Source organism: Panthera leo, chromosome B1 (genome assembly GCF_018350215.1).
Source record: "Panthera leo isolate Ple1 chromosome B1, P.leo_Ple1_pat1.1, whole genome shotgun sequence".
Lineage (NCBI taxonomy): Eukaryota > Metazoa > Chordata > Mammalia > Carnivora > Felidae > Panthera > Panthera leo.
Genome location: NC_056682.1, coordinates 118,383,952 through 118,396,175, shown reverse-complemented (window position 1 = coordinate 118,396,175; position 12,224 = coordinate 118,383,952). Strand labels below are relative to the sequence as shown.

The window sequence follows — 12,224 nt, the reverse complement described above, 5'->3', positions numbered from 1 at the left end:
CAAAAATGGTTTCGACTTTTTCGGTTGACAATAAGCCTATTGAATGAAGTGGAGGGGAGCACTAACCTAGGCACTCTCAACTTGTTAAGGAACTTACATCTTTGTAACAGCAGAAATAGAAATACTCCTTGATGCCAGCAAGTTCCAGAACCCTGAAATGACTTAATCAGAGGATTTCTTTCTAAAAGTTATGAATAACTTCTTTGTTAAGGGCTGAATCGTGCCCGCCTCCCAAATTCATGTGTTAAAGTTCTAACCCCCAGTACCTCAGAATGGGACTGAATTTAGAAACAGGGTCTTTAAAAAGCTAAATAAGGTGCAGTGAAGGTCATATGGGTGGATCCTAAGTTAATATGACTCCTGTCCTTACTTAGATACTGAGGGAACTCACTGGAAGATTCTAGAGGAAGATGGCCATCTATCTATAAGCCAGGGAAAGAGACCTTAAAGAAACCAAACCCTACCGACACCTTGATCTTCTGAGGCTGCAGGGTCTCGGGAAAATAAATTTCTGTTTTTAAGTCACTTAGTCTGTGGTTCTTAATTATGGCTTCTCTATCGAACTCATACATTTTCCTTGCACCTTTCTCCGCCACATCACCTCAACACTCCTAAATCATATCTGGCAGCTTTTTTGAAATATAACTGATATGCATATTCTGTTACCTAACCAAGGTAGATCCATGGTGAGCTCTATACTTACACATGTGGAATTCACATAGCTGCTCCTCCAGTGGCTGAAGTGGCTAATTTAATCTGATATCTTGTACAGGTTGCCTCCAGCAGAGAGAGAGCCCTTGATTCTGTCAACCCCTGTGTCCTAGTTGTCAACCAAAGGGGCACTAAGAAAGAAAAGCTTGTTCTTCAATGTATTCTTTGGGTTTTTGGAAGGGAGTTTTCTTTTTTTTTTTTTTTCTTTTTTCTTTTTTCTTTTTTTAGGAAAAAGACTTATAGCTGAAGTTACCAGCTGAGGGCATGGGGCAGAATGGGAAGTTTGTGGAAATGTTTGCTAGGCTAGCAAGTCTGCTATGGAGATACGAAAAACTTAAGCATAAAAGTATACCCCTGCTACCCATCATTCTGTTAACTGAACCTCTTGATTAATTATTTTACATGGCCAGGCAATTTATATTTGATATTGATAAGGGCTGAATTGTGTCCCCCTCCCAAATTCATGTGTTAGAGTTCTAATCCCCAGTACCCCAGAATGGGGCTGAATTTAGAAACAGGGTCTTTAAAAAGCTGAATAAGGTGCAGGGATGTGTTTTTCTCCTTTATGAAAAGAGGCATTTTTTTTTTCTAGCATAGTTTGATACTAAAGGGATTTAGAATTGTATAATGAGTATTATATGCATGATATAAAGTCTTTTTACTGACTAGACTTCTTAGCCTACTGGAATACTGTATCAAGAATCTGTACAATAGGGAAAGTCCTATACCATATTTTACTTGTGGCTGGGCTGAAAAATACTTTTATTTAATGAAATATGAAAACTTTTTAAAAGCAGTTTAACTCATTCAGCAATAGATAAGTAGACTTCATTTTTAGTGCTGAGGATATTAACATAGTTCTGAAGACACTGACCCTTATTCTGCAGATTTAGACTAACATCTTTCCTGTGTGTGCTGGGATGAGGGGCAGAATAGCAGGGTGGAGCTCAGGAAGTCTAAATTCCAGACCTCGTTCTTCCCTTCAATGATTTTGACTTTTAACAAGTCACATCAGGTGACTTCACATTTTATAATCTATATAATCAGTAGGTAGCTGATTCAAAACCTTTTTCTTTCATCCATCCATCCATTCATCCAGAGGCATTATGCTAAGCACTGAGGATACAATGGTGAGTAAGGCATATCTCCTACTCAGTATTCTACAATAGATCAGAAGCTTTACCTGTGATAAAATGACCCACATTTCTTAGGAACACTACAAGCATAAGTTTAAATTAATTTTAATCTACTTTATTCTTTCAATACTCTGTTTTCTCTTCAGATCATATAGATCATTTGCCTTTTTAATCTACCTTATTCTTTCATTCTCTACTTTTTAGAATACTCTAAAAGTACTCAAACTTAAATACAGCTTAATTCTAAAATTAAATATTGTAAATGGTTATTAAGTAATATGTCATTGTTGACAAAAGTGGATATTTCATGTATGCACACATAGCCTGGTGAAAAGTTTTTAAGTTTACATTAAAAACTACTCAAGCATGTGAAATAGGAGGACATGTATAGCATTTAGAGATGGACGTTAGTCTTGGGAGGGGGAAGAGACATTAATGTTTATAGAGATTTACTTTATCAGATAAGAGGTAGAAATGATTGAAATAAATTCTAACAAGAATCTTGTCAGCCTCAAAGCTGTATGTACTGAAAGTGGAATGAAAAGTCATGAATGAAGAAGAAAATTATACATTAAAGAACAAAGACCAGATAAGAGATTCCATGTAGAAAGATGGAAGATTATGTCAGCACTAAATTAAAAAAAATCTAACATAAAATTCCATTATGAATGGAACATTCATGGATAATGAATCCATGAATCCATGAATCCAGGTGAGATGTACTGTGAGTTACATGGACAATAGAATAAGACTGATTTAACTTATGGAAGGAATTTGTTTTTTTAACATTTATGTATTGAGTATTCCTTGTATAAAAGCTAAACAGTGTTAGAATGGTAACATGAATTATTTCCCTCCTTTTTAAAATCTCCTTTACTGACATTATGCATAATGTACTCTAACTGTATAAAGGGAACTAGGATAGCAGTGGGTTATTTCCTTGACTTTAGTGTTAGTTTAGGATCCAAATAAGATTCTTCTACTCACTTAATACATAATTTTAAGCAAGTTAAACTCTCTAAACCTTGGTTACATCATCCGTTAGATAGTACAGTAGAACCTCAGAGTTAGACTATTAAATGAGATCATATACGTGACTCATGAGTAGGTAGCTGATTCAAAACCTTATTCTTTCATCCATCCATCCATCCATCCATCCTCCCATCAGTGCTTAAGCTTCTGATCTTATTATAATTAAAAATAGTTAACTAAAGAAACATTGAGTATCGATGTTATCAAATCTAGATTTTATAATCCTAATGGCCATTTATTTCAAAAATGAATAAAGTAACAGAGGTCCATGCTAGCTTATTTACTATGAATTTGAATGAGAGGATTTCTGTCTTCATTTGAATTGCTTAAAAAAATGGCCATCTGGTTTTATGAGCTCATTTTCTTAGGGTTTAGGTTAGCTGTATTTGCTTTAATTTTTTTTACCACAGGTATCCCAAGTTAGCTCTTGTTCCAACAAATGGGGTCTTTTGAAATGGAAGCTGGAGAAAGTATATAAATATGAGTCAGTACCAATCAATCTGTCACCATGCTGAATAAACAGCTAGAATCATCCCCTGCTGACAAAGTGTCAGAAGCTGAAGACTACACATGACTATTAACACAGCCTGTATGACTATGATGCAAAATTAAATAGGAATAGAAGAAAACAGGTGATATTCACTCTCTTCCTTTTGGAAGCACAAAAATAGCTGCATAAATGATCACTCGGCAATTCATCTCTTTCAAAGAATGTTTTACTAACCTGTTATTAAGTAGTTACCTCTAGTAAAGAGGAACAATGCTATCAATGGAATTTTCTGCATTGGTTGAAAAGTTTTTAAAAATGAATTGGAAATAATAAAAAGTTGAAATAAAATAAATGTAAATAGGAGCAGGTAGTTCTGGCAGAAGGAGTTTTCTCTGCACCTCTGACTTGGGCTTCAGTAGGTTGTTGGTGTGGAGAATGGAAGGAAGGAGCAAGAGAGATGAGCAGAGGAATTTGTGCTCACGATGCTCAGTAGGTGGTTGTGCCTATATTCACTATTATTATCCTTCAGAGGATGTGATATAATGTTCTTCTTATGAAAATTTGGGGAATTTTTATGATTTGTAATGATCAGAAACACATTTTTAGTGCACATTTTTACATATCTAAAGAAGATGCCTCTTCAGTTTGGTAACTGCATGCAGTCTTAGTTTACTGATGAATTGTTTAAGAATTAATTTTTAAGTTGATTGCTGGTACTAGAAATAAATTTTAAATTGGCTGCTGGTACTGGGAAATAATTATTTTCCCAAAACATTGTTATATATTTTGGTTAGTTTAATCTTCAAATGCCTTTTAACTCAGAATATGTCAATAAAAATGGGGCACCTGGCTGGCTCAGTTGGAGGAGGGTGTGACTGTTGATCTCAGGGTTGTGAGTTCAAGCCCCATGTTGGGTGTATTATTAAATAAGTAAAACTTAAAAAAAAAAAGAATGTCAGTAAATAATATAATAATGTAATTCAATTGTATTATTGGTAATTAAACAAATCAAAAAATAAGTAAAGAACTACTTTATCTTATTTACTTCCCCCTTGAGCAACATACAGAATGATCAGTGTAATAGGTTAAGAACACATTCTCTAGAATAAGATTTGCCGACTTCAAATCTTTATTATTCAATAGATGAGGCTGTTCCTTAACCTATCTATTGACTGCTTCTTCATCTGTAAAATGAAATAATAATAGTTCCTTCCCCATGTGGTGGTCAGAATTAAATTGGCTAATCTATTTAAAGTACTGAAATCAAGTGTCTGGCACAGAACAAGCACAATAAATGCTTGTTGCTTTTATAAAGCTACCATAAGCATTATTCTTTTTATTGGTGATCATAATTAGGTTTATTTTTGTCTCATGAATAGATGAAAGTGAGAGCAGACTGGAATCGCATATTCATGAGCATTAGGTACCAGACACTTTAATACATACATTATCTTGATTATCCCTCATCAAAAAGTTTCTAGAAAAGAAAAAGTATTTTGGTATTTTATGAATAAGAAATGGAGGGTGAGAGATTAAGAGTCAGAGAACCAGTAGCTGACAATCCAGGAATCAAACCAGTCGATGTGACTCCACAGTTCATGTTTTGTTTTGTTTTTCCCATTAACCCTGCACAAATATGTTACGTGTGTTTGTTTTAGGTATGATGTCAGAAATGCAACGAAGTCATGATGGCCCTTTTGTTACAAAGAAATCTTTACTTATGGCTTAAGAAACTTAGCAAAAATAAGTATATATGTGACACAATACAGTTGAAATACACAAGACACGTATTAAGAATCAAGAATAGAGAAAAAATATTTCAAATATCAGAATCCTATAAGCAAAACGTTAAAGGAATCTTATTTTTTCTAAGAATCTAATGGTAGAATTGCTAATTTTCTTCAATTCTTACTATATTATCACAGTAAGTGAGAATAAACACTGGTTGTATAATAATTAGTTGGTTTATTGTTCTTATGCCTTTTTAGAGCATCACTGATAAGAATATGGCAGTCACTACCCAGATGTGATGATTTAAATTTTATTTTACATTAATAAAATAAAATAATTTTCATTTCTTGTTATAGTAGCTGTATTTGGTGTTAATTCATTGGATGCATGTGGCTAATGACTACCACATTGGACATGGCAGATATGGAACCTTTCCTTCATTACAGAACTTTCCATTGGACAGCACTATTCTAGAGTAAGTTCGGATGTGTAACAGAATGACCAGGCAGAAAACTTTAATGAGCAAAATATTGGTTAAGGGTAGCTGCCAATTCTTTGCGTTGAACGTAATGGAAGGAATGGTTATCTTGCATTCCATAGCACTAAATGGGTTCCATGTGTACAACTACCAGCTGTTTAAGTTTGGGCAACGTTCACCTTCCTAGAGCTTTAATTCCCTCATTTGTTGAATGGAAGGAAATACCTTCCATGAGGCCTACTTACTGTGGAAATTATGAAGGTCAGTACAGACAATATATAGGAATGTACCTTGTATAATACAAGTAACAGACATAAGGTATCATTCTGAAACCTGGGTCTTTCAACTAGTTCTCTAAAAGAACACAGCCCTAAAAACTTGTGACCAGGATTCAAGTCCAAGTTCTGCCACTTACTAGATTTATAAGTTTGAGACTTGGTTTCATTTTTTCTGTAAAGCAAGAAAAATTCATATAGCTATTATGAGAATTAAATAATATGTATGTGGAGGGAAGTCAGTGTAGGCAGGTGGATGGATGGATGATATAAATGAAGGGGATTAAGAGCACAGACAAAATGTAGGTCAATATTATGTTTAAAAAGACAAATGGCCAACTTTATACCTCTTTAATTTGCTACCACATGATGCTTTCTGATCTCTACAATACTGGCATGTATATTCATGGTAAAGTGCCTAAAGTAACAGATATCAATTACTGAGAACAGTTCTTTTTTTAAATTTTTTTTTAACATTTATTTATTTTTGAGACAGAGAGAGACAGAGCACGAATGGGGGAGGGTCAGAGAGAGAGGGAGACACAGAATCTGAAACAGGCTCCAGGCTTCAAGCTGTCAGCACAGAGCCCGATGCGGGGCTCGAACTCACGAACCGCAAGATCATGACCTGAGCCGAAGTCGCACGCTTAACTGACTGAGCCACCCAGGTGCCCCACTGAGAACAGTGCTATGAGCTAGGTACTTTTTGGAGACTTAACATGTATTGCTTCATTTAATGTCTATACAACCATATGGATATTCATGCATTATTATTATTTTCACTTCATTTTATAGGGGTTGTAGCCTCTCTGGGGCTCAGGTAGTTTGTACTACCCAAGATATGCCCCAGAGTCAGCATTTGAACTTGGCACACTAAGAATCTCTGCTCCCGGTCATTACATTCAATTGTCTCAAGTAACATAAAAGAATGCCATTGGTTTATCCACTCATTAACCCTTTCTGTTTCTTCTTACTAAATATTTATGGTCCAGTTCTCCCAAAGTTAACAAATGTTACCATCTAATTCCAAAAACAAAAATCATTTTTAAATAGACAAAGTGTTTTTATAAAATTTTTATGTAAAAGTAAACAAGTAAAAATAGCTAGGAAGATTCTGGAAAGAAAAAAGACAAATCCAGTGGAGAGTTGCCCTGTTAGATATTAAAATACATTATAAAGTTTCATTAATTTAACCAATGTGGTGATGAGCATGAACAGCTCCATAGAACAGAATAGAAAGTTGACTGAGTCTCAAACACATTTGAGGAATTTAGAATATGATAATTGTGACATCTTAAGTTAGTGTTGGAAACGATGGGTTATGCAATAAATAGTGGTGGATACAACAGAGAAGCATCCAGAAAATAAAACTGGAATCTCAATCCACAACTCATATAAATAAACTTGAGCTGGATCTAAGTTTTAGATAACACACATCAGTAGATGAGTTTTATTCAATCTCATCTGTCCATATAGAGAGTGATTTTGTAAAACCTATAATAATTGATACTATGCTCATGTGTACATTTATGTGTTTGTGTGTCCTGAAGTATTGAGAATTGTAAGACAGTGGTCCAGTTTCATTTTTTTTGTATGTATCTGTCTAGTTTTCCCAATATCATTTATTGAGCATGCTCTCCTTTTCTTATTTTACATTCTTGGCTCTTTTGTTGTAAAATAATCAACCATATATGTGTGAGTTAATTCTAGGCTTTCAGTTCTGTTCCATTGATTGATGTGTCTGCTTTAATGCTAATGCCATAATGCTAATGCCATAATATTTTAATTACTATACATTTGTAATATAGTTTGAAATTAAGGATCATAATACCTCCATTTATGATACCTCCAAGTTTGCTTTAGCTGGCTATTCAGGGTTTTGTGTTTGTGTGTGTGTGTGTGTGTGTGTGTGGTTCCATTCATATTTTAGGATCGTTTGTTCTATTTCTGTAAAAAAAAAATCCTATTGGAGTTTTGATAGGAATTGCATTGAGTCTGTAGATTGCTTTGGGTAGTATGGACATTTTAACATATTAATTCTTCTAATCCCTGAGCCTGGACTTTCACTTATTTGTGTTACCTTTAATTTCTTTCATCAATTCCTTATCGTTTCAGTGTACAGGTCTTTTACCTCCTTGGTTAAATTTGTTCCTAGGTATTTTCTTTCTTTTGATACAATTGCAAGTGGGATTTTCTTTATTTTTGTTTCTGATAGTTTGTTATCAGTGTATAGAAATGCAACAGATTCTTGCAGATTGATTTTGTAGCACTTGTTATAGATTTCACACACTAAACTTAATTTTCCTGTGAGAAATCCATGATTTCTGAACCTGGTCCCAATCTTCCCTGCACCTGTGATTGCAGAATGAGAAATATTAATGGGTAATCCATAGAGAAATCTTTTCTAGTGATTGCCAAGCACTGAAGGGCTGTAGATATTTCCTCCTAAAGTGCCATCTTTTCAAAAGGGAGTAAACAATTACTCTTCTTGAGTATTACTGGAAAAGCAGAAATAAATATATAGAAACTTTCTAGGCTTTTAAAAATGATTCCTATCCACTGCCACCCATAGAGAACAGGGAGAAGATTTAATCAAAGGTTTTAAACCAAGTGGCATTTGCAGTCAATGCAAAGCTCAGGTGCAGGAGGCACTTCTGATTGCGGATTATAGCCCCAGGTGAGGTAAAAGTTAGTGGACTGAACAGGTATTCATTTTCTTTAAGCTTCACTGTTTCAATTAGAAGTACTTCATGGTAATATTCTTCCTATCTACCATAAATTTCAAGTATTTTTTTACTTTGTTTTGGTCTTTGTTCTTTTTCTTGAAGACAGTAAGGTTTTTAAAGACCCAATCATATAAATATTCATCGTGTCCTGATGGACTAAAATATTTAGATAATTTTCAAAGTTAAAAAAGCAGATATGTTCTAATGATTCTCATTGATCCACCAGCCAAAGCACAAACTTTTCTCAAAGTGCCTGAATGAAAAATTGTTGATAAATTATCAAGAACTTCTATATAAAAGTGCTTAAAATATTTTTCTTTATGGAGGAGTTGCAAAGATTTCAGTGATTTGACTAAAATTTCTTAAGCTTTCATTTATTCATGTATTTGGGGGTTCCACTACTTATTTATTACCAGGAGGCTGGCTGAGAGTTTCTTATGGAGTTGTTTCCCCCCATGGTCATGATGAATTTGCACTGTTATAACCAATACTCTCTTGTTTAATCTCTGAAATCCAATCTATATTATCAAAGATTTATTCTCCAGAAGATAGCATATAATTAAAAATGGTCATCCAGAGTAGGGTTTATATTTTTGACCTAAGTTCTCATATTAAAATATAAAAATCATATGGGGTGGGGCGCCTGGGTGGCTCAGTCGGTTGAGCGTCCGCCTTCCGCTCAGGTCATGATCTCCTGGTCTGTGAGTTCCAGCCCCACGTTGGGCTCTATGCTGACAGCTCAGAGCCTGGAGCCTGCTTCAGATTTTGTGTCTCCCTCTCTCTGCCCCTCCCCCACTCATGCTCTGTCTCTCTCTGTCAAAAATAAATAAATGTTAAAAAAAATTTAAAAAAAATCATATGGGGCACCTGGGTAGCTCATTCGATTGAGCATCTGACTTTCGCTCTGGTCATGATCATGGTTTGTGGGTTTCAGCCCAACATCAGGCTCTGCGCTGACAGCTCAGAGCCTGGAGCCTGCTTTGGATTCTGTATCCCTCTCTCTCTGCCCCTCCCCTGCTCATGCTGTGTCTTTCTCTCTCTCAAAAATAAACATACATTAAAAAAAAAAAAACATATGATTACTAGATAAAAAACTATATTCCAAGCCATATCAGACAATATTTTAATTTTGGATACAAATAAAGAAATTAAGAGGAAAGCCAGCTCAATTTTGAAATTTTAAATTTTTAGACAAAATGAGTATTACTTCTGAGATACTGATGACCATACTAATAAATGCCTGTGAACGAAATCCAAGGACAAGTTGATTTATTATGAGAAGTTCATGGCATGAATGTCATTTTGTATTATTTTAGCCCAGAACACAATCTCAGAGAAATATGCACTGGAGCTTTTAAATGTCTGACTTTCTTAAAATGTTCTAGAAGGGTCACTCTCTCAGTTTGAGTTGATATTCATACTTTGAAATTGAAGAGTAATGAAATAAAAATTAAATATTTATGCCTTACTTTCATCAGGTATATGAGGCCAAAGACAAAAATATTCTTTCTTGCTTTTCCTGTCCCTGGGACTCAAATAAAAAATAAAGAGGAACACTTAGATTAACTTTTCATTTCTTGCTAGAAGATATCACATGTATATGAGAAAAAGAGAACTATAATCAACAAATACTGGGCTTATTTTAATTTGTTTAGGAGTAAACAGGGAAAAAAATGTTAAAAAAGAAAAAAAAAAAAAAGATGCCTAAGCCATAAGAAGGAAATGAAAGATGAGAAACTAGGTGAGTAGTACAAAGACAGACATTATTCTGAAATCCGTATCAGTTATTTAATGTGATGAACCTGACGTATAGCTATAAGAAAATAGTACCTGCAAAGAGTATCTTGCAATATGAGCAAGATGTTAGCAAGTGAGGGTTGAAATTACAAAGTATAAAGAGAAACTATTCATTTAAGGTCACCATGTTGTTGAAATTCTTCTAGTTTTAGAGGCTTTTTTTAAATTTTAAATTTTAATTTTTTTTAGATGCTAAAGCATGATTTAGTTGTTTGTGTACTTCATTTTTAAGGTAATTTTTTGAAAGAGAAATAAATCCATAATATTATAGGCTGAAATGACTAAATTAATGTGAACTTCATGCTTACTCTTTTGTTTCCAAATACTAGAGACCATGGTGAAATGTTAACTGAACATAAGTCTTATGTTCCACTATTTACCAATAACAGAGGAAAAACATATCAGTACTAAAATAGAATCAAATTTCTACATTAGATTTTAAAACCTGATTGATCTTTGTTAAGTGAGTGTTTGTAGGTAAGTGGTTTTTAAATTGTTGAGTGTTTTTTAAGGGAAGTGTCCATGTAGTAGGTAGTAGTTCTACATAAATAAGTGAATCGTAAATGGAATAAATAATAATTGGCATAATCAGTATGACTCTTATCTTTGGGAAAGCATTTCTGATTTGCATTAGGAATACATCGACTGAAGAGAGAAAGATGGAATAGATGACTGTAAGATTCTTTTTAACTCCACACATTTGTTTAAAATTTCACATATTGAGTCACATGATAGTAAAAACATCTTAATGAAAAAAATAATCCTAGTAAAATGTCAATATAATAATCTTTAGAAGCTTTTTGTTTCATGTGAATTGTTCAAAAGTAAGCTTTTTCATGCACCCAATAAGTTGTAGAAGAATATTAATGCAGCTCTCATCTCTTAATCAGACATACATGATGGCTGTGTACAGATGGGGATGAGGGAGGGGAGGGGCGAGTTGGAGGTAGGGGAGGGGCAGGAGGCGTGGGAGAGGGATAGGAAGATGGATATTAGGAAACTATAGCACATACTAAGAGAGATCCTGGGGATAAAGGAAACTGCTGGATGATTAGAGGGCATCCGAGGCATTCTGTTCAATAAAGGACAAAGATAGCTACAGCTGCAGAAATATAATCACTGGGCTTAAAGTGAAATTTCATAAGTTGCAGGTGGAGTAATTGAGAATACTCTATAAAAGGTAAATAAAAGTCCTGTAAGAAAGTGACTATTCCAGACCGATTCTGTACATGGATAGTGCTTATAGAAGACAAAAAGAAATTAAAAGAAAGAGTTGATAAAAAGAAAGAAAACAAGACAAAAAAATAGGAGGAAAGCATTAAATCATATTATATTAAAATGTCATAACTAGGTTTTTCCCCCTCTGATGAGCCGCTTACACAAATGCTGGGTAAAATTATATGAACAGTACCTTTCTTTTAGCCTTTAGCTGCTCATGGTACTTGTCGCAGGTGTCTCCTGGGATCTCTCCTCCCCAAAGAGTAATTCCAACAATGGTGTATGTGACACCCATGACGAGCAATGGAAAACAGTACACCAGTACAATGACAATAATATGGTAGCTGCAAGAAATAAAAACAAACAAACGCAAGCTGAAGATCATATTGAGATGCAATATGTGGGGAACTTTGAATTCATTTTCTTTTAAATCATAACTGAAAATTCCAAAGATTATTTCCACATTTTCTCCGAGTTCTCATTTCACAAATTTATCAAAATATCATGCTCTTGTCTACTATATTTGTCCAAATGCTACCAGCTGATCCTTGCCAATCTTTGATTCATATACAAAAAGTATAGCTGCATTGCAGTGCTAATTTAAACTGCCCATGCTGTCCTTGCCTAGAG

At 34.4% G+C, this 12,224-nt stretch overlaps 1 protein-coding gene across 1 annotated transcript in view; it reads right to left on the bottom strand.

Annotated features, from left to right (window-relative positions):
* The window catches only part of TACR3 (tachykinin receptor 3), an 85,116-nt gene that overhangs the window by 31,639 nt on the left and 41,253 nt on the right, over positions 1-12,224 (bottom strand). Inside the window, exon 3 of the mRNA XM_042933950.1 lies at positions 11,788-11,938. Coding sequence (XP_042789884.1) covers positions 11,788-11,938 — 151 coding nt within the window. The remainder of the gene's footprint in view (positions 1-11,787; positions 11,939-12,224) is intronic.